The 23,492-nt window shown below is 35.0% G+C and overlaps 1 protein-coding gene and 2 long non-coding RNA genes across 4 annotated transcripts in view; 2 read left to right on the top strand and 1 right to left on the bottom strand.

Moving 5' to 3' along the window:
• Positions 1 to 23,492, top strand: part of LOC119082779 — a 322,328-nt gene that overhangs the window by 140,550 nt on the left and 158,286 nt on the right. The gene's annotated exons all lie outside the window — the stretch shown is intronic.
• Positions 1,129 to 1,607, top strand: LOC119082778. The gene is made up of 3 exons (XR_005088710.1): positions 1,129 to 1,198; positions 1,267 to 1,337; positions 1,399 to 1,607. It is a non-coding gene; the product is annotated as an uncharacterized LOC119082778 (long non-coding RNA).
• Positions 5,029 to 8,937, bottom strand: LOC119082774 (acylpyruvase FAHD1, mitochondrial). 2 transcript variants are annotated; one of them, XM_037192369.1, is made up of 5 exons: positions 8,689 to 8,921; positions 8,543 to 8,627; positions 8,312 to 8,458; positions 7,892 to 8,201; positions 5,029 to 5,298 (listed from the first exon to the last, which is right to left on the bottom strand). In XM_037192369.1, exons 1-5 carry the CDS (start codon positions 8,742 to 8,744, stop codon positions 5,279 to 5,281), a joined length of 618 nt encoding a protein of 205 aa, XP_037048264.1. In that variant the 5' UTR covers positions 8,745 to 8,921; the 3' UTR covers positions 5,029 to 5,278. The 2 variants fall into 2 exon arrangements, with proteins under 2 accessions (XP_037048264.1, XP_037048263.1); XM_037192368.1 differs by lacking the exon at positions 5,029 to 5,298 and having other exon boundaries at positions 7,836 to 8,201; positions 8,689 to 8,937.

Raw genomic sequence — 23,492 nt, 5'->3', positions numbered from 1 at the left:
GAAAATACTGTAAATCCTGCGTAAGTTACACAAGTTTTCATTTCTTGTTTTTTTATTTTTTTGATTGTATAAGTTCATTAAGGAAAATTTTACCACTTTGTAAGAAACAGAAAATTCATTGGGACTGAGAAAAGTGGTGGTAAACATATACGTCGTGGTCAACTTACGCAGGTTTTACACAATATATAAAATCACATCACAATGTGTATAAATGTTCATCCAAATTAGTAGGAGTGTAACATAACGTTATTTCGATGCATGATGGCTAGACACTTGCGTTGATGATAATGCTGTGCGACTGTGCGAATTAAATATATATCTTAAAGGCGAGTACACAGTTCGTAAAAAATGAACGAAAATGCCTGAAATAGTACACTACTGCTATGAGGCTGTATGTAAAAGACGTGTACGTATACGAGAGCTTGCGCGAGCATTAGTACGAGTAATGTTTTTATCACATACGCACAGTGTTCGGATGTCAAAATTACTCAACTAGAAGTTTAATTCAAATATTACACTTCAGGTCTATGTTGTTGTCTCGTTTTCGCTTATGTGATAAAATAGAGTACACACTTGTCACTATCAGTCTCGGCAAGCCTCGACTTCTTCGTGACAAGTGTGTAATATATATATATATATCGCATACGGTGTGTGTGCATTGCGCTATATACACGACGTACATACGAGTAAACAAATTTACCCTAGAGTGCTAAAGGTTTTGCATGCAAAATTATATCACTGGAAAAAGAGATGTTTGCCTACTGCGATAAAATACCTCACTGATATAAGGCTGTATATAAGAGACACGTACACGTCTCATATATACAGCCTTATAGCAGTAATGTACTAAAACGGTCCACTGGCAGAATAATGTGTGGAATTACAGTCCACGATTACCAATTGTTGGGCAGCAACACATGACCGGCAACACTGATCTACATCCATTTCATTCAGCAACAGGATTGCCTGATTCGGCTGTAAATTAGTGACAGTCGTGTTACCGGAAGAAATTTGATCTTTTGATTTTCATTAGAAAACGGCCAAGTGATTCAAAAAGCTCGAAGTAAATTTAATTTAATCGTAAAATCGATCCATTGAAATAGATCCATTGAAATCGATCAATTATTTCTTTTAATCTAAGTACATAGTGTGTTGTGTTGTGAGATAACGATTGTTGCTAGCGAAGTTTGCCAAGGAGGTAAAAATTGATTTTTTCGTGAATCACCAAATGTGCAGGATTTCATTCGCAGTTTGATTGATTTACAGGCGAAACGTTCGCGGAAAATTATAATTACACGAATCGACAGCCTGTGTTGTAAACTGTCGAGTCGTGAACTGTCAGGAATTTGTTAAAATTATTGTTGGAATTGATCAGGAATTAATTGAGGTTATGTTTAGTTATAGTTACATCGCTCACACACACACACGCACGCGCATTGATCTGAATTGTTATTTATCGGCAAAGGAATGCTAAACGTAAGACATTTAATGAAACGCTTTGAAGACATAATTTAACGATTTATGAAAATTTGTTACAGAAATATGAAGTGTTCGAATTAAGAGTTGAAATCAAGACGTGACGTTTCTTTTAACTCAAACGACACTCACAAATTTAAAATCCAGCCGACAAGAAGTTGCTTTTTCAAGGCTGTAAACTTTGGCACGCAGTCACGCAGACCGCCATTTTATTAGATACGCGGGAACACACCACGTCTGATGATTTTACATACAAAAAAAATTCACCACATCGTCACGGCGATGACAATCATGACAGTACGTGAATTTTTGTATGAAATTCGCCATGATATCATCAGGTGTGGTGTGTAACCCGCGTATCTGTATCTGCGTGACCTCCCCAAAGTTTACAGCCTTGGCCTTAGCACCAATAAGTGCCCGTTCGCAACACCAATTTATATTTTATTGGTATACTGTGCTATTGGTAACTTTGGTGAAATATAATTACCAATATTTGTATCACATTAAAATATAAATTGGTAACTGTGGACCGTAACAGTAGACCGTTTGATATTTTTCAGTCATTTTCAGACGCTTTTCACGAACTGTATACTCATCTCAACAACCATCATTCGGCACGATTAAAATGTTGTAGCTGCCGATTCTAACCATATGCAAATAAATCAACATTTATGAGCTCTACAATTCAACCGAATGTAATTAAAATTGAGTTAAAATCAAATTCGTAAATTGTAAATATAATCGATGATGCAAAATGTTGCAAAATTTTATTTTATCTGCAATCAAGTAAAAGTTTAAATGCAAATGCCATGCATAGCTATATACGGTGGGTATAGGTAAAATACAATAAAAAATTTATGCAAATTCGGTGGAAAAAAAGCGATATTCAATTTCTGTTGTATATTATACCTCTAGATCCATCCTTTATTTTCTCTCTTTCTCATATAACTCCGTGCAGGTATGCTATCGTTCTCAATCCCTAACGCTTGTAAATATACAACCCAACTCCATCATAACCGTTATATTTACATAGAGTATGGAATAAATTTTCGTTTTCGATATAATGAATCACCATGAATGTCTGCCAAGGCGTACGATTATTATATTTTAGTAGTTTACATATTTAATTTGGTATAGGGTTGAAAAACATGAAATCTAAAATCTGTGTGGTGCTTTTTGCCGTTGCCAATTTTATACGTTATTATCTATCTAATGTAGTAGATTCCAGGGAATTTTAAACACAATATACATGGAATAAACTGCAGGAATGTAGATGGAATTATGAAGCTATGTGTATATATAGGCGAAAACGTGGGGGGCGATATCACGGTAAACTGAAGTCCAATTTCATGATACTGAATTTGGGATATTAATTTTGGCTTGATTCTATAACAGGCTATCATGATATCGATTATATCGAATGAAATCTAGTCGCAGGATGTTGAGCGAAGGATTCAATTGATCGCTTTGTTTGTTTATTCGCACCTTTTTACTAGTTTGAAAAGCTTGTTATGACGTAATTAATGAAGCAAGCATTGACTTAAGCAATACTCTCTCTAGCAAACTACCTTTATTAAGGTGGTGAAAATGTCAAGTAGCCTTTTACATGTAACCAGACGAAATGTAAAATAGTGTTTGTAGAATACATAGAAATAATTTGACACATAGAGCTGAGAGTTTGTTTGCTAGTGAGAGTATTAACTTAAAATCAATAAAATATTACCGATGAACTTTTGTTTTTAATTTTGACATTGTGTAAGGCGAAGTATCACCGTTTTCTACAAACATTTTGTAGAAGAAAGTATCATTCTACTCTACAAGCAATTTTGTAGTAATTCTTCCTTTTACATTACGTCTGTGGAAGAGAGTGATGCTTTCATTTACAAAATGTTTACTATACGTTTATTCGATGTTGCTCAACAACTTTTTTTTTAAAGGAACCAACTCACTTCAAGCATGAGTGGTACTCTAAATAGAGTACTAAAACGGGACAGTGTAACAAACAAATGCACTGTGAAAAAATCTGGAAGAATTTTTCATACAAAATAGTACTCTTTTTGGCAGCTGTCACTCGAAGTACTTTTGCTTGAAATGCGCTGAATGAACAGAATAGGCTACTTCGCCGAATGAAACGCACCCACTAGCTGTGGTGTAAACAACCATTTGACTGAGTGAGTTCGAAGCAACAGAGATATATCAAAATATATATCATGGTGTTTATTCGCACGCTTCGCACTCACGTAGTCAAATGGTTGTTTACCCCACGGCTAGTGAGTGCGTTCTATTCGTCGAAATAGCATATAATATGAGCGTCACTTTTGACGCTTAACAAGATTATGCCTCGTCTGTTTTCAGCATTAAAAATACCTAGGTCGCAACAACTATCCAATAGGGGATGGAATTTGTTTATGTATTGTCCGTTGACAAGTGGATCGCCACCGGTTTTGAGGGGGTTTTGATTTTTGTTTTTTACATGTTGCCACACATTGTTGACAAATTCAAGATTTTTTATTTACGAAGGTTACGCTGATTGCTTAGTGAAAAAGGACTTCACCTAGCACAAATTAAACGACCTTAGACATATTTGACATTGCAATGTGAGCAACATAGCGAAAATTAATTTCAAAACCCCCCGAAACCCCGTGCTTCCACCTACATAAAAACACGAACCGAACGAGCCAATCTCAATTTATAGAGGATTAGAGATTTTACGAATGTAAATGAAATTTAAAATCAAATCTAACGTGAATAGGTCTTTGAACGCAACGTAGAGACGTCCCATTCTCATATTATGAAGAGCTTTGAAATTTATTTTTTCGTTCATTTTTCAGCCACTCGTTCAGTTAAAATTCAAATTATGAAGCGCACTCACAGCATAAATATCAGAGAGCCGTCAAAAATCCCACCAAAAATAACCACGTCACATATGAACATCCTCTCAAATCAACAATCAATTTTCTGAAAATAGGTCCCGTCGCTCCCACTTTGCTACTAAATTACTATTGATAAAATGTAAAATTACTGTCCGTGGGCATAGAGTACACTAGTGCCAATTTAGAATCACACATTTACACATTAAAATCATGAGTGAGAATTTTAAAATTGATTTCGAAGAAATATGTGACGCGTCGCGACACACTTTTTAGCATTCATGTTGAGCTCATGGTGATTCGTAATCTGTGTACCACGTACTTTAATGCATCCCTTTTCGCGCAATATGTTTCGGTTGTGTGTTGTTGGCAATTTATATTTTTCTACCAGTCATACAACATTAAAAATTTGGATACTACATACACACACACCATATACGACATGAAAAAGTGGCATTCTTCAAATTTCGTACACTTTCCATTTTGGCTGTTCACCAAAAAAAAAGAGTACTTTACGTGCAGAAAATTTATTAAATTTGTTTAGATTATGTTTGTATAAAAATGCAAAAAAATAAAATTTACATTTGGACTTTTCAGCAATTTGTTTAATAAAAAAAATTCTCATTTCACCATCACATGTTTTCATGTTAAATAATTTATCACTATTTTTCATATTTTCCAGAGTGGATTTTTATTATTCAAACGGATTAAGTACAATTGTATGTTATTAAGTATTTATAGTTGTAGTTGACATGAATTAAAAGCGTTGAGTTATTTTCATTTCTTTGTGATGCACTGAGGAGAGTGCTCTTATATATACAGTTATACGCGTGTCTGTCTCTTTTCGAAACGTAAATAAATAATTCAGCCAACAGATTGAGCTGTTTATGAGAACTTAAACATTTAAAAAGACTGTCGCTGGTTGGAAGAATTCATGTCAATGGAGTTAATGCTGAAAGATAAGATTAGTCCAATGAATTTTGAATGGGAACAAAGCTTCATTTTAAGTTGCACAGCATTGGCATGGTATATCTGTAAGGAATCTGAAAATTTTCGATTGTTGTCTAGTTTCTGTGAAGATGATTTTCCATGATTACCAAGATTATCAAGTGTTTTGAAAATTTACTGGTTTTTAAACCTTCGAAAAAAAATCGAGCCGGCTGCTAATTTCAAGGAACGACCAAACTTCGAAGGTTTAGAACCAAGTTATATTAGCGACTGGGACGTCGTTTTGACGTATAGAAGGAATATGTCGAATGACAGCTGTAATACGTCAAATTCGAATGACAGCTGATTTTTCGAGAGAGAATTCAATACATTTTCTCTCGACCAACTTCAAAATCATTCGACATATTCCCTCTATACGTCGAAACGACGTCCCAGTCGCTAATATAACTTGGTTCTCTTGGTTCTAAACCTTCGAAGTTTGGTCGTTCCTTGAAATTAGCAGCCGGCTCGATTTTTTTTCGAAGGTTTAAAAACCAGTAAATTTTCAAAACACTTGATAATCTTGGTAATTATGGAAAATCATCGAAACGACCCAGTCGTTATATTAGCATCTCTCTGTTAGAACAACGAATATTTTTACCTCATTTCAAAAGCAAATTACAATGATTTGATCAAAAAACCGTTTGTCTACGTCAGTGAGAAAATGTGGTGCCCGGGCTCCAAGGGTTTCAATAGAAAAATTTCGAATTTTGGTTCGCAAGTTTAAACCAGTGATAGAGACCGTGAAAAACTTAGGTAACTTAAGCAGCTTTTTGAAGGCTCAGTATACAATTTGGAAGTTCCAAAAACCTTACAGAGAGGCCGAGGTGGACTCACTTTGGACTTACTTCGGAGATCATGGGCGCGCGTTAGCATAGCGCCCGTGACGCAAGTCCTATTACTAGAAAAAATGTAAAAAAAAAATTTTTGTCGTAGATTGCAGAACCATATATACAGCAAATATTGAAGTTCTACAATTCAAAGACAAATGACTCCAAATTACCATTAAAAAAAACTAGGCGTCCGTACGAGTTCAACGAGCTATCACACGTTCTTGCAGTTTAAAATTTGGCCACGCAAAAAATCTTCCAAGAAGCCCCATTTCCATACATTTTGGTCAATTTCAGTACTTTAAACGAAATGAAAAAATCCTACGTTACTTTGTTAGTCCGTCAGTCCGTCCGTCCGTCCGTGTTTCCTATCTTCTAAAGTCTTCTTTAGATTTTGTTGAAATTTTGGGAGTAGATTCTAGTCGTCATTCTAAGACATTCCAGAAAAAATTTGGGGGGAACCGGCCTCGTTTCGGAGCTAGGGCTCCTCGAAGTTCCCATATAGGCCCCATATAAGAACACCTTTTAGTGTGTGTGTGTGTGTGTGTGTGTGTGTGTATGGGTATGGTAGAACTTTGTTCGCTTTTGGTATTTGGTAAGCTCTGCTCGCCTCATTTTTTTTCCTAAATTTAGTATTTTTAAATTTTTTAAAGTTTTAAAATTTTTAAATTTTTTAAAATTTTTCAAAATTTTTTAAAATTTTCAAAATTTTTTAAATTTTTTAAATTTTTCAAAATTTTTCAAATTTTTCAAATTTTTCAAAATTTTTCAAATTTTTCAAATTTTTAAATTTTTTTAAACTTTTCAAATTTTTTGAATTTTTTCAATTTTTTAAATTTTTTTAAATTTTTTTAAATTTTTTTAAATTTTTTCAATCTACTAATTCTTCCAAAAGAACTGATATCAGTCAAAAACACTCAAAAGAGTAAAAGTGACGCAAGTCCCTGTGCATACTTCCAAAACAACTGATATCGCTGGAGGTGACGCATTCTGCGCTTGTACGCAAAAACTGTAACAGCAAAAATTTGACCAAAGAAATTCTAGAAACAAAATTTTACCAAAAAAACTTTGCGTCACAAGTGGCAGATGTTGAGGAAAGTACTTTTAAGAAATTTTTTAAAATAGGCAAGAATATGTCCTAATACGTCCGAACCATCTGCCACTTTGTGACGCAAAATTTTTTTGGTAAAATTTTGTTTCTAGAATTTCTTCGGTCAAATTTTTGCTGTTACAGTTTTTGCGTACAAGCGCAGAATGCGTCACCTCCAGCGATATCAGTTGTTTTGGAGGTATGCACAGGGACTTGCGTCACTTTTACTCTTTTGAGTGTTTTTGACTGATTTCATATCTCAGTAAATCACAACGAATCATATCTCATTTCTTATCAATAACCATCTTGTTCGTGAACTCTCCTCTACAAACACTTTGCAAAAGGAAGTATCACTCTTCTTTTCCACAAGCGATGTATAAAAAGTAGCATTACTGTCTTCTTCAGTGCTTGAACTTTGTGCGACTAGTCTTATCGGTTTCATTATTAAAAAATGAAAAATGTGGAATTATGTGTGTAGTGTAAGTAGTATCCGGAGCATTTTTTTGGGAAAACATTTTTTCAAATAATTTTTCGAAAAATATGGGAAAATGATCTCTCAAAAATAGTCCTCAGTCACCGTAAAACGTTGAGCAAATTTTTTTATTTCACTTTAAATATCATTTTAACCAATTCAGTACCATTTTCACATAGTCCTGCTTCGATTATATCGCCAGCTACAATTTGTGCTGCTCCTTTCGGTGTCCCTGTCATAATTAAATCGTACGGCTCCAAAGTCATGTACTTGGATGCATACGAAATCAGCTCAAACGAATTGTAAATCAAATCTTTTGTATTTCCACATTGCTTCCGAACACCATTCACATTCAGATACATGTCGAGATTGTGCAAGTCGTTTACTTCGTTTAGATGAATGAACCGTGAGACTGGATTGGATGTGTCGAAGCCCTTACCCATACTCCATGGAAAGCCGTTTGCTCTGGCTGACGTCTAGAAAATATCATCGAATCAATTTGGATTTTTCTTTGAAACGAATAAATCGAGTGCAGCATTTCTATTGATGCTGGTTGATGGTATGTTTTCACTATTGCCATACTCACAAGCTCACACATTGCAGATAAATCTAGTCCGAGACAATAACCACCAATGTATTTCTGTGCATCAGATACCGAAACATTTCTGCAGTGGTCACTGATTACAACACCTAATTCAACTTCATGGAAAACGTTTGTTAATACACTGGGAATCTGTTGCAGATAATATTTTATCGTTAGCTGGCATTTGTGTGGATCGAACATTGATTTGGTTTAAATTGCTTTTGCTGAACTTACGACAATATCGTCGCCTTCGGTAATGTAACTTGTTGATGGTTTTAGGAACAGAACTGGGTCTGCAGGCTTCGAACCATTTGGGTTTCTAAAAAGAAATTCGCTTAACAAAGACCGATAAAACACATTAGGTAAATCACTAAATTTACTGATAGTTGAGAGCAGCGCCCAAAATTTTCTTTCCATTTTTAGTAAAATTTTCCATTGTCCCCTCTTTGTAAGTCAACAAAACAAAATTTGTTTTCAAAAGCAGGAACGTTGAATGAATCTAAATTACTAGCTGTTGATGCAAATAACACACAATAAAAGAGATAAGAATGAATAAATACGCAATGACTGACAACAAACAACCGATAAGAAGTGTGTGTTAGAAAGAGTTTCAAGAGATGATACGCTTTAGAATGAACTTAACTTGCACAATTCGTTGGTGCATATTAGCATAGCACTTCTCCTAGCATTACCATAGAACGTATTTGTATTTCTTTCGTTAGGATACGACTTATGGGGTGAATTAAACCACAAAAAACATAAGACGAAAACAAATTAGGGGCCTCTTTGAAGTCTGACTAGTGTTAATGCTAGGAGCAGTGCTATGATTTTATTCATGTTAGAGTAGATATTGTCATTTTTTAATTTTTCTCCGCTATAAATGGTCTTCAATTCAGTGGAGAATCGATTTGAGGGATTCTTTTGAATTGCGACTGACCGAAATCAACGCTATTTCTTCCGGGACTTTTGATCTTCCTTACCTGGCTGGTTGTCAGTGGCCAAAGGTCTAAAAATGGGGTTTCGTAGTCAGAATTTCATTTCCGTAAAGTGGTGAAGTCACAGACGTGAATGGACTCGTTGGAAAGCTGAGGTCAAGTACTCCTGGGGCAAATATTACCTTCAAAAAATTTGATGATAAACGACCGAAAATATTACCTCCGGAAAACTTCTTAGAATCGATGTAACCTCGGTGAACTTTGATGAGTTTGAATCGGAATAGGATATCTGGAATCTAGGAATCCATACGAGTTCAACGAGCTATCACACGTTACTGCAGCGTGAAAATTGGCCGAGATATTGAACTTTGAAATATTGATGTTTGTATGAAAATAAGTAAAATTTCGCATTGTATAATGAAAATCGCCTACGTTAGTTAGTTAGTTAGTTCCTATGGAAAAGTGCAACTCCTAAACGTTTCTAAAGATTTTCCTGAAATTTTGGTTACAGGCTAATACTGGCCCAAATATAAGAATGGAATGTTCAAAAGTTGGAAAAAACCCATATCTTGGAAGCTGGAGCTCCCCAAAGTCTCCATACAAATGTCATATAAAAGCCAATTTGTATGTGTGTGTGTGAGAGAGTTGTATATTTTCTTGCATGATATGGATGGTAATGTGGTGAATGGTGGCTGTTGTTTTAGGATGTATTTCTTGTAGGGAATTATTGGGATCATTAAGTAATAACTTCCACTAGGTCGGTTCCTAAATTTTGGGATGACAGATGATTCTTCTGGCACTTCCTAACTTCCATCGGATTTTTCGATGGATTTGAGTTATTTTCGATATAAGTGAGGTGTTCAAAGGTTGGTTCCTAAATTTTTGGATGACAGATGATTCCTCTGGCACTTTCTAACTTCCATCGGATTTTTCGATGGATTTGAGTTATTGTCGATATAAGTGAGGTGTTCAAAGGTTGGTTCCTAAATTTTTGGATGACAGATGATTCCTCTGGCACTTTCTAACTTCCATCGGAATTTTTGATGAATTTGGGTTATTTTCGACATGAGTGAGGTGTTCCAAGGTTGGTTCCTAAATTTTTGGATGACAGATGATTCTTCTGGCACTTCCTAACTTCCATCGGAATTTTTGATGAATTAGGGTTATTTTCGACATGATTGAGGTGTTCCAAGGTTGGTTCCTAAATTTTGGGATGACAGATGATTCCTCTGGCCTTTCCTAACTTCTATCGGATTTTTCGATGGATTTGGGTTATTTTCGACATAAGTGAGGTGTTCCAAGGTTGGTTCCTAAATTTTTGGATGACAGATGATTCCTCTGGCACTTTCTAACTTCCATCGGATTTTTTGATGGATTTGGGTTATATTCGACATTAGTGAGGTGTTCCAAGGTTGGTTCCTGAATTTTGGGATGACAGATGATTCCTCTGGCACTTCCTAACTTCCATCGGATTTTTCGATGGATTTGGGTTATTTTCGATATAAGTGAGGTATTCCGAGGTTGGTTCCTAAATTTTGGGATGACAGATGATTCCTCTGGTACTTCCTAACTTCCATCGGATTTTTCGATGGATTTGGGTTATTTTCGATATAAGTGAGGTATTCCGAGGTTGGTTCCTAAATTTTGGGATGACAGATGATTCCTCTGGCCCTTCCTAACTTCTATCGGATTTTTCGATGGATTTGGGTTATTTTCGACATAAGTGAGGTGTTCCAAGATTGGTTCCTAAATTTTTAGATGACAGATGATTCATCTGGCACTTTCTAACTTTCATCGGCCATTTTTCGATGGATTTGGGTTATTTTTGAAATAAGTGAGGTGTACGTACATACCAAGATTGGTTTCTAGATTTTGAGATTCAGGCTGATTTCTCTAGAATTTTTTAACTTCCATAAGGTTTTTTGATGTTGTTGAAATGACATACCTACAAAAGTGGTGATATCAGTGAAAAAACTCTTAAAGAGTAAATGTGACGCAAGTCCTTTATCTTACTTACAAAATAACTGATATCGCTGAATAACTGATATATTGTGCGTCCTACGCAAACGTTTTATCAACAAAAAGTTGACACAAAAAATTTGTGAAAGAAAATTTTACAACAAGAAATTTGCGTCACAAGTGGCCGATGTTGAGGAACGTATTGTCAGGAAAATGGTTGAAAAATGTACTGAAAGAATTTAAACGAAAGAAAACCGAATCATCTGCCACTTGTGACGCAAATTTCTTGTTGTAAAATTTTCTTTCACAAATTTTTTGTGTCAATTTTTCTTGATAAAACTTTTGCGTACGACGCACAATGCGTCCCCCTCAGCGATATCAGTTATTTTGTAAGTAAGATAAAGGACTTGCGTCACATTTACCCTTTAAGGTTTTTTTTTGACTGATCAAGTCTTCTATTGTGTAGTTCGTCTTTGGTTTGTACGTAGCAAATCAGAAACGTCTCGATAAAGAAAAAGTTAGGTTCATTGCCTTTTAGCCCGAATATATTCAGACAAATGAAAGGACTCACTTATCTCCGAAAAGTAATCCCGAAAATCCTTCTTTTTTCCCATTATTATAATTTCAAACTTATTTAATATAAATTCAAAATTTCTCAATTAAACTTTGCGGGTGAGTCGACGAATAGATCTGCGCCAACATATTTCACCAGCAACGAATTATAATAATTTTATTCTGTGCAAATCAAGTGTCATAATTTGTTTAATTACACTGCTTGATCTAATAAATTACATTCAACTACAGAGGAAAATATAACTTTTCGATGAAAAAGCTGTGGCCACCCACAGTTATATCAAAAACGGTTTTAATTGAAAACACAAATGGAATGTATAGCACGCCCGATGAAACGACTGCCACTACAACAATATATACACACCTCTCGGTTTTAACCATTAAGTTCTATTAAAGTCTAAAGTCTCATTCCACTCGTTTGCATATTTTCATTTAAAGAAAGTTTTATCTTAGATAATATCAGAGGAGCTGATGTTCTCAACAATTATTTTTGCTGCTACTCGTCGAAAATTAAGTTTTCGGATAAAATCTACGGGTGATTCGTGTATGCGAACATCTACTACTAATATTTGACTAGAAGAAGTGAATGTTTCATCACATCTTCATTATTAAAGTTGCGACCGTAGCAGCGAAAATGATTATGGCAATGGGTAGTTGTAGGTATATGGTGTGTGTATAGATGTGGTACAGTAGATTGTTAATAAAGCTTGGGTAAATCTTGAAACTCCCTACTGGTGTTCTACTTTGACTCCTAACACGTTTGCCGATATGATAAACGAATTGAAATAAATGTGGTGTTCATACACGAAACAGAACGTTATTCCCACTAATTTCGTTAATCAGTTTCTTCGCCTTAAGAGTGATATCGCCAAATCTTCAGGTGATTGGGAAACAAGCGGTCTCCGATTTTAATGAGTGATAGCTCGTTGGATTCGTCTTTCAATTCTAGGAAACACGTGTCTTTCACTTTTTCTTAAAAAAATTTGTTTTCTGTGAAAAGCGCTCAAAAGTAAAGACATGCCAGAGGGTACCGAAAACATTCGGCAATAACTCAAGAAAAAATTATTTTAAATGGTTGTAATGTTGTACGATTGTCGGCCTTGGAAAGACCTACAGGTAGAGTATACGCACCGCTTGGTGCTAGTTGATCCACTAGAGTTATGACTAGAAATATAGTGAATGTTCGGAGAGTCCGCCTTTTCTGCAGCTTCAATGTACCACGGAGCTGAGTATGGGGTGTTGTAGCTGGCCTCACCCACTATCGTTGCACATATAAATGAACCCAGTACTTTTGGGCTGCAAGCCTACAGAAGTCTTGAAAAAAAAAGTTGGTGCCAAAATGTAGATTTTTTCCTTCTTTCTGAGGGCCCAACTGCCAGAAGAGCGTCTGGAACGGTACTACGGCAATCATTTTTTATTGTCTACTATTCTTTCACCTTATCAATAGAAAAACGCTTCGCTATGTCGCGAATATATCAGATCCACTATTAGTAATATCAAGAGAAAAATCATTAAAGTTTTCTCCGAGGATTTTAGTCAAATAAAGTGTTAGCGTATAGCAAATGATCCCACTCCCACTTGATCGTATCGTTTTTCCAAACTCCTGTCGCGTAGCAAACATTGGTCCAATTGAAAAACTAATTACTGTTCCGGACTCCTGAGGTCATTTGCTATACGCTAACACTTTATTTGACTAAAATCCTCCGAGAAAAATTTAATAATTTTTCACAAGAATTACTAACACTGTATATGTTGTAACGACCTATATTCGAGTCAAAGTGAAGCGTATACGGTAAGGGAATAGTAGACGATACAATATTACTCACGTAGAACCGTTCCAGACGCTGTTCTGGCAGCTGGCCCCTCAGAAAGAAGGAAACAATCTACATTTTGGCACCAATTTTTTTTTAAGACTTCTGTAGGCTTGCAGCCCAAAAGTACTGGATTCATTTATATGTGCAACGATAGTGGGTGAGGCCAGCTACAACACCCCATACTCAGCTCCGTGGTACATCGAAGCTGCAGAAAAGGCGGACTCTCCGAACATTCACTATATTTCTAGTCATAACTCTAGTGGATCAACTAGCACCAAGCGGTGCGTATACTCCACCTGTAGGTCTTTTCAAGGCCGACAATCGTACAACATTACAACAATTTAAAATAATTTTTTCTTGAGTTATTGCCGGAAAACTGTTTTCGGTACCCTCTGACATGTCTTCACTTTTGAGCGCTTTTCAAAGAAAACAATTTTTTTAAAGAAAAAGTGAAAGACACGTGTTGTCTAGAATTGAAAGACGAATCCAACGAGCTATCACTCATTAAGATCGGAGACCGCTTGTTTCCAAAGTTAAAAAAATCACCTGAAGATTTGGCGATATCACTCTTAATTCGAAAAAATTCACTCAAGTCAATCATTCTCCTATTAAACTTCGCTGAAAGACATCTTTGATTAATCAAATCACCAAGACTGTATAATGTACTTCAAAACAAACCGCGGTCCGTCTTGCTACGTCTAATACATTCTGCAAATAAATTACGAAATTCTTCGCTTCGTTCAACCCTCGCTGTAACCAATTTAAACTCCTTCTCAAAATTTTTTTTAAAAAGAAACTCTATGGTTGCAAGGTATGCTCATCTCGTATATAATACATAATTAATACAAATTATCATCATTACGCGGTGTATTAACAATCATTAAGCTCTGGTGGTGGTGGTGGTGTGGATGTAAAAAGGGTAATTATTTTTTTTTCGGGAAAGATTTTTCCAAACTTTTTGGAATTGTTTTTATTTTGTGTTGATAATATCGTTTAGAGGCTCGTGCCAATGGGAAACGTCACTGAATACAACGAATCAATTAAAAGTTAAACCACCCAGTTCTCGACGAGGTGGTTATTGAGTTCAATGACCCGTCCGTAATATTGACGAACAATTTCATTTTGCCTATGTATTACCGGGAAAAATTTGTTTTGACACAAATTAAGTCATTGTGAAGCTAAAGAGGATATTTTTGACCATCAACTGAGTCGATAGTTTTGTTAGAAAGTATAACCGAATTCAAGTAAATATATCAAAAAGCCGCCGTACAATATGAACAATAAAACACACAATAGAGCGCGTATATACGCGTATTGTTCTTTTGTTTATGATTTATTTGTTCTATTGTTCGTATGCACGGCGAATTTTTCATAGCACTGTACTGTTCACATCTGTGTCCAAATGTTTATTTTGATGAGTTGGTGATTATGATCTTAAACCGAGCTGATGCATAATTTTAGTCTTACCACACAGACATATATATACCGTCTATGTCTCTCTACACAGAAAGAGAAAGAAATATTTTGACAAGTATCCCAAGACAAGTTATTATAAACTGGTCTTCGGTCCTCTCGCTAGTAAGGTGTTGAAAGAGAAGCAATTACTTTGACAAGTATTCTGAGGCAAGTTATAATTAACTGGTATTCTGTCGTCTCGCTTCGATCATAACACTCTATTGCTTGGTAAAAGGGTGTTAAGTTTCCATTCCACTCAACAAAAAGTACTCCGTGAGAGAGCCGTGAGAGAGCGAACTGTCAAATGAACAAAGAAAAAATTGAAAAAATTCAATTTTGTCTCTCACACGGAGTACTTTTTTGGTAAGAGGAAACTAAGCATTACTGTAAAAGCTGTAAACTCCACAGTGACTAACATTCTATAACCAGCCGATCTAAGAAATTTAAATTTTGACATTTTTAAATGTTGAAAATGTGAAAGCACAATTATATGTTCAATGGGATGAGAAAATAGGAAATTCCAATCAGAGCAAAGCTTTGCGGCCTGAGCGAAGTGAGAGTTGCGAATCCTTCAAGTTCGAATTTCCTATTTTTGACATGGTGCTATGCTTCCAAACGAGAAAACGAGTGCTTTCCTTCAAATTTCGATTACAGTCACTCTAGCTCCATTGAGGTGTTCATAGTAAACGTTGTCTTAACGTTCTTTCAGTAAAATGCAGCGCGGGATAGATAAGTGAATTTTACGATTTATGTGGGTGAATTATTTGGGTAAATAAGTGAAAGGTAGGTGAATTGGAGAGGGAATGACTAAATGAAGAGATTAGGGGTTTTGATGAGCGTTTTTATCAATAATTTGTAGAAAACTCGGAGTCGCTCAATTCAATTTCATTTAATGCCAAATCAATTTCGACATCAATTTGATGTCATCATCAGTGGCTGAAAACATCGTTACAATAAGGACACATTTTTCATTCAAAATTACAGCACAATATCCTACCTCGAATGTTTACAAACTTAGGACTACCATTGACATATAAGTGTTTCGTCAAAATTCATTCCAATGCTAAATTACAAAACAAAACATTAAAACGATTCTCAATGAAAACACTAGCTTAGCGATAGTCACCTACTTAAAACATCGGTGGTCACGAATAAACAGAGTAATCGGTTAAATCCTACGGTTGAATAAATTAATTTAAAATAATCAACATCAAAACATCAACTGACAGAAGTTTAAACAAAGGAAAAATCCTGAATGAGTCATTGATACCATCTAAAATTGAATGATAAGAACTTCTACATCTGATTAGACACGAATTTCAAATGACGTTATTGTAAACAGTCGAAAGCATTACACAGTCCATTTGCTTATTCAGACTGTTATTTGTCTTTTTTACCGCAATCATCTCTAGAATATCTCTTTTCTTTTGGTTAGTCTCACAGTACACAATTTAGTACTGGAAATTCTGGAGGATGACGTCATAAAGAAATTGCCATTCAAGTTACCATTCTATTGGCGATATGTAGACGATATAATAACAGCAGTGCCAGCAGACAAAGTGAACGAGATGAAAGATGCTTTTAACAAATACAACAAGCACATCCAATTCACAGTAGAAGAAGAGCTAAATCAACGAATATCTTTTCTGGAATTGTTGTGCATACGAGACAACCGAAGCATCAAAACCGATTGGTATCACAAGGATACTTGGTCCGGACGCTATTTGAATTTTAAATCGCATTTACCGTCAACGTACAAACGGAACACTGTCACCTTGTTAACTGAGAAGATCTTTTTACTGTCTGAACCGGAATTCCACAATAAGAATTTGGATTTGTTAAGATCAACTTTGGCAAGGAATCTTTACCCAAAAATGTTGGTATAAAATTTGATCTTCGTAGCACAAGAAAAGTTCCGTAGACACAAAAAAGACTTAACGAAAGAAAAAGAAAAATTACCGATTGCTGCTGTACCGTACGTGAAAGGTTTGTTTCAAAAACTCAGAACTGTTTGCGAGGATGACATCATGCTGGTTGGAAAAGGCGAGAATACACTGAAAAGAGCGATTTTCAGTAAACTGAAAGATCTGACACCCAAATTACATCAATCCTTTTTGGTGTATTGCATTCCGTGTACTTGTGGCTATAAATACACTGGACAGACCTTGCAGCTTCTGAAAGACAGGATTTACCAACACAAATACAATGTCAGCATCAAGAACAACAGTCATAGTGCGTTGTGTGATCATGCTATCAACACCGGTCACATACCATTATGGGATGATGTAAAGATTGTGTACCGTGAGACTAACCAAAAGAAAAGAGATATTCTAGAGATGATTGCGGTAAAAAAGACAAATAACAGTCTGAATAAGCAAATGGACTGTGTAATGCTTTCGACTGTTTACAATAACGTCATTTGAAATTCGTGTCTAATCAGATGTAGAAGTTCTTATCATTCAATTTTAGATGGTATCAATGACTCATTCAGGATTTTTCCTTTGTTTAAACTTCTGTCAGTTGATGTTTTGTTTTTGCTAATCGACCGTCGATCCATTATTTTAAATTAATTTATTCAACCGTAGGATTTAACCGATTACTCTGTTTATTCGTGACCACCGATGTTTTAAGTAGGTGACTATCGCTAAGCTAGTGTTTTCATTGAGAATCGTTTTAATGTTTTGTTTTGTAATTTAGCATTGGAATCAATTTTGACGAAACATTTATATGTCAATGGTAGTCCTAAGTTTGTAAACATTCGAGGTAGGATATTGTGCTGTAATTTTGAATGAAAAATGTGTCCTTATTGTAACGATGTTTTCAGCCACTGATGATGACATAAAATTGATGTCGAAATTTATTTGGCATTAAATGAAATTGAATTGAGCGACTCCGAGTTTTCTACAAAAAAATAAATGAAGAGAGTTGAAAACAAAACTAAATTTTCTCAGTGGCGTATGAGATGGAAATCTATTAAGTAATCAATTTGACGTTTTCACCACTGCCAACCTAAAAAAATATTAAAGAATTAAAATTTAAGAGAGTAGAAGTAATGTTCATTTCGACGATTTCCCATATATTTTGGTCTCATCTCTGGTAGAAAAAAAATGAAATTTCACCAAAAAGGGAGACTTTTTATATAAATGGAAATTGTGTAAGTGTCAAAGTTCACGTTTAGTTTCAGCATGTTTTCCCCGCCACTTGTTCCACTACCTCTGCACCCAACAGTTGAAAGTTTTCGCAACATAACACTTTTTACGCTCGCTTATTTATTTATTAGTTTCGCGAACTGTTATGCGGAATGTCAAGAATGATTATTACTAAATTTGCTAACATATAAAATGTTTCTTTACAAATTTAACGTTATATTCATCTTGACTTTTTGATGTCGCATATATTTCCTACCACTTTTTCCCTTCCAATACACCACGTCTCTTTTTCATACACATTCCCCGTTCGGATAAGTTTTGTATGTTTTACACCTTCTATCTAAAGAAACCCAAAGTTTATGCACGATCTATTTTCACCTTTAAGCTATATAAATTCATGTTGCAATCTCTTATATTTGTAGTAAATCCTGTGACAATGAAATGTTTCAGACATTGAAAATTTATAAAATCTTACATTTTATAAGGCACTTATACGAATTTTGAAATCAACCTTTTTATTGCTGTGAATTTGTGACACGTTGACAAAATGCAATAATAATGGAGTGAAATTGTGCGATGTGTTGGTGTATATATAACTAACTTCACTCTCTTCTGTTTGCGAAAAATGTTTATGTGAAAAACAGAAGTCTGAAAAGGAAGTAAACTTTGATATGTGACTGTAAGGACTATAAAGTTTGACATATGAGATTTATAGAAATGAATTAAAATTTAACAGTTTAAATAGTAGCATTCAGTGTAGCGTGAAATCGCTAAAACATCGCAAAGAATTTCCATTTAAATGTTGCAGTCAAGTAGAAGAAGTAAAAAAAAAAGGTGAAACTCTGTTTGGGGAATGCAATCGTCGTATACATAATTGCTTCATTTTAATTTGAATTCAATTGTTTCGTTGAAAATATATTGTCGATGTCGCGGAATGCAAAGTACTAACAGTGGAAAGTATAGCACAGATTCTTGCGTTTCTATGGTGAAACTCGTTGTAAAGAAAATTCATTAAAATTTACTTGTTGCAGTTTGTTCACCTTATGAATTTTAGATTGATTTGAGTTTTAAAAGTTATCGATGTTCCCAGGAGCTCGTTCAGAAACTCTTCGTTAAGTTTCACTGGTGAGAATTTTGACACTTCTTTCATATAAAATATGTCAAAATCTTCACTTTGGGTAACGAATTTTTAGTTTCTGAACGAGTTCCAGGCAAGTAAGTGTTTCCTAGTTTATGATATTTTGGCGCAAAATTTGAATTCGCTGAGATATTTTCAAATTTTGCGCCGAAATATCATAAATAGGCTTTAGACACATTTTTGGCGGCTTTAGATGAGTAAAACTGGGTGTAAACAAAATAAATTTTAAAAAAATCGGAGCATTTTGCAGGAATAGTGTAGAACAATTTTTTTCATAGAATTGTGTGTTGTGCCAATTAAAAATAAACTAACAAGAAGTTGCCCCGACTAATTTATGTCTAAATTTCACCAACGTCCCCTGTCAAAGGCTCAGTGTTACTGTAACAGTAATCTTCGATGTTCATCTTATACCTTTTCTAATTTTGGAGCTTTGAAGGTGACACTCATGACGCTATAAAGTCGAAAGACCGAGATTCAGGTGAAAATTATAATCGCTAACATTCCCATATACTAAAACATACTCACACATCCACCGGATTTTCGGGAAACGTTCCATCTGAGTCAATAAATCACGTCCACAGAACACTGTGAGATAAAATTTAAATATTCAGAAAACACTCTTTCTGAACATTATTATTTATTAATAAGATTTACATTTGATATTCTGTGACAATGTCAAAAATACTGTACGTACTTCGTCTGTACACACCCGTACAAACATAATCGAAAATATGTTTCGTCATAAAACATGAGAGCGAGGCAAGATGGAAAAAAAACAACAAACATTTTCAATGAATTTGGAGCTTCGAAATTGTGGATGGATTTAATGCTTTGTCGTAAAATAAATAAATGGAATTTTTCCAAACACTTCCAATAACATTCTTCTTTTGCGACGAAATCAATGGACAAGTGTAAAATATTTGTATCACCAAATGATGCCGTAGCATTGTTCAAAATGTTCATTTATTGAATTTCGGATTAAACAAGAACTTCATTAAGTGAACATCAGGAGGAAAAGAGGTCGTATATATCATTATACGACGGAGTGAAACTAAACGTATCGAAGGATTATCGACATTTAAAAAAAATCAGTATCAATCGAATGTTTTATCGATAATCGACTGATTGGTATATATGATAATCGGTAAATATGGACTGATAAATCGATAAATATTGACTGATAATTCGATCATTAATCGATATTTATCGATAAAACATTCCATTGATATTGTATCGATTGTTTGGAAATCTGATCGTCGATTGATGGTATTTTTCAGGTAACATACCAGTTTTTCACATCATTACGTAGCACGAAGCCATTAACTTAAACAAAAACTTTTTCTGTAGAATGGAAAATTGTTTTTCCAGCCTGAAAAGCCGTTTATATGAAAACCTTTAACGTCTAATATCTCCAAAACGTCGGTAATGGAGTCGGAATGTCCATAATGCTATCAATATTAAGACTCCTACAAACTTTTTGTCCGGGAAACTTTGAAGCCATTTTCACTTGAGGAGCCTGAGATATGGCTCGGCAAAGTTTTTTTTTGTAAGTTCTTAATCAATAAATGACACACAGCTTTAATTTGAGATGCTAGTTCTAGTGCTGCTTGCACAGACATTTCATCACCAGGGCCTATTTTTGGTAATTTTTTTGGAAATTTCTACCGAAATTTCCAAAAAATTGCCAAAAATTTCCAAAAACTGAGATCGTCCAAAAACCAAATTTTTCCACAATTTTGAACAGTTTCTGCAACTCCTGAGCTCAGCCTAGTGTCTTAGCCGGCTCTAAATGATTTTGTTTGCTTACTGACGCTCTCATCTATCAAATTAATCATACCAGACTTCATTTGAAAGCTGATAGTGTCAAGAATCAACCAAAATCATCGAGGGCCGGCTAAAACACAAGGCTGAACTCATGAGTTGCCGAAACTGTTCGAAATTATGGAAAAATTCGGTTTTTGGACGATCTCAGTTTTTGGAAATTTTTGGCAATTTTTTGGAAATTTTTGTAAAAATTTCTAAAAAAAGTTACCAAAAATAGGCCCTGTTCATCACTACTTCCTCTCTTCTTCATTTCTGTTCAAGGCTTATGGAAAGTTTCACTTTTGGGATGTTATTGACTATTTTTGTGACTGTTGTGTCTGGGTAGCTCATCCAAAATAATAGCTAATCCTGACGTTCATACATCTTCTTTGTTCGCGACACTAGACATTTCTTTTGTTCAATTTTTCGCATAACATTCGGCTTTTTCACAAGTTTGAGGTTCTGGTTCCCTTCTGAATTCTATTGATTGTAAAGGTAACAGCAGGTCAGTTCATAAGAAAAAACTAGGATTTTGAAAAAAAAAATCCGGAAAAGAATCGTGTTCCACAACTTTTCATGGTCAACAACATGAAACAATAAAAAATATTTAGAATTGCACGGAATTAAACAAGTACCTCCACTAATATGTGGATTGAATAGATATAAACCTGCCTGAACCGGAGAGAACTGCAATGGCTGCTACAACCAGCAAATTTTACGGCTGTAATTATTAGTCATTTCAAGATCTCCCAGTAATAAAGAGTTTCTAATACTTGAAAGTTTCACGTTTAACTGACAATTAAATAAGTCTTCTCCATTCTTCGTAACTTCCAAATCGGCTAATAAAAGACATTTGTCCTCCGAAATCGCTTTAACTTAGCATACAAATGTGATTCTTCGGATGGTGATAGTGTGTGTATAAGTCCTATCCTATGCGTACGCACTTACTTTTTTCCGATTCGAAAACTCTCTCTCCCCGTTTGAATGGCGAAAGATTTTATGCGTTCTATGTTTTACACCGTAATAAAAATAGAAAATAAAATTAGGCTTCACTTATTTTGCACCAATTATGCTAATGTTCCACGATTTTATTTAATATAACGACTTTCTGACATCTTTCATCCCATCATAATTCATTCTTAAAATTCAAACAAATCTTAATTCTGAATAATAAAAACTCCAGTTAATTTCCTGCAATGTATATAAGCAACGACAGCATACAGATATATATATAATTCCAAAACAGTGGATACTCTGGTATATAAAATAGACCATAATAACAACACCGGAATATATATAGCGAGAGCGAAATTTGTACGGAAAAAAATATTATTTTTTTTCTCTGTGTATTTATCCCCGGATTCTGACTGTTCAGACACATAAATTTTCCAATGTTAAAGAAACGAAATTCCTCGAAATGGGTAGTTTCGTAATGCATATACACAAGTAAACAGATCAACATAAACTAGTCGTACACAAGAAGCCAAATCCAAATAGCGGATATAGAATATGGTGAATATACCAGACAAAACCTCAGACTCAACTGGTTAATAAATATGTGTCCTGGCGCCTGTGTACTGGAAGTACACATTTACTAAAGTGAGGTACGAACCAAAACGGTACGGAACAGATTAATTTTTAGTTTGCTGTATTAATTATGGCTTTCGCATTCGTTGGTGGTTTGGATTTGAGATGTGTAATTCGAAAAATAGTATGAGAAAGGATTGTCTGTATAAATGTCGTTTGGTAGATGGAGGGATAGCACGTTCCGCACATTTACTGGAACAAAGATTTACATTTGGCTGAAATGATTCCAGGTTTTTCTGTTTTCAATTTTGCTGTGAATGGTGAAGAGCAAAGCTGACGAGTTACCTTGGTGTGGAATCAAATTTTGTGGAAATTAAGTAGTTTCATGCTTCCATCAAGATGATGACTTCGAGTGGTAAGTTTTTATTTAAATTTGAGTTTATCGAAGGTAATTTGTAGTCAATTAAGGGACATATACGAAGTACTGGGGCTTCCGTGTTTACTGTTGTAGCATAAGGAATTTGTAGTTGGCTTGAAGGTGTCTCGATAGGTGATATATCGTTCAAAGTTTGTCAATTGCTACAGCCCACGACAAGTTGGACAGTTTATATTTTAGACATTTCTGAGAAAGTATGGAGCAATAGAACATGAAGAAAGGACTGCAAAGTTAGAGATAAATATTTTTGTTAATACGAGTTCCCACGATTCATTTGTGAGGTTAAGAGGCTCAGCGAGGTTAGGAGTGTCAGTGTGGTTTAAGTTTTTTGGTTAGGAATGTCAGTGTTGTTGGGATTGTTAGTGTACTTGGGGTTAGTGTGGTGTTGGAAGTCA

The sequence above is a fragment of the Bradysia coprophila genome, unplaced genomic scaffold, assembly GCF_014529535.1.
Source record: "Bradysia coprophila strain Holo2 unplaced genomic scaffold, BU_Bcop_v1 contig_476, whole genome shotgun sequence".
NCBI classification, from domain to species: domain Eukaryota; kingdom Metazoa; phylum Arthropoda; class Insecta; order Diptera; family Sciaridae; genus Bradysia; species Bradysia coprophila.
Note: the sequence above shows the minus strand (reverse complement) of the source record. Positions and strands in the feature narration are given on the sequence as shown.

Excerpts from the sequence above, each read along its gene's own strand:
- LOC119082774 (XM_037192368.1), bottom strand. The coding sequence starts at position 8,744 with ATGGAAAATTTTACTAAAAATGGAAAGAAAATTTTGGGCGCTGCTCTC. Across the intron at positions 8,628-8,688 it reads GGCGCTGCTCTCAACTATCA|AAACCCAAATGGTTCGAAGC; the intron begins GTAAATTTAGTG and ends ATTTCTTTTTAG. Across the intron at positions 8,459-8,542 it reads CCGAAGGCGACGATATTGTC|ATTCCCAGTGTATTAACAAA; the intron begins GTAAGTTCAGCA and ends TATCTGCAACAG.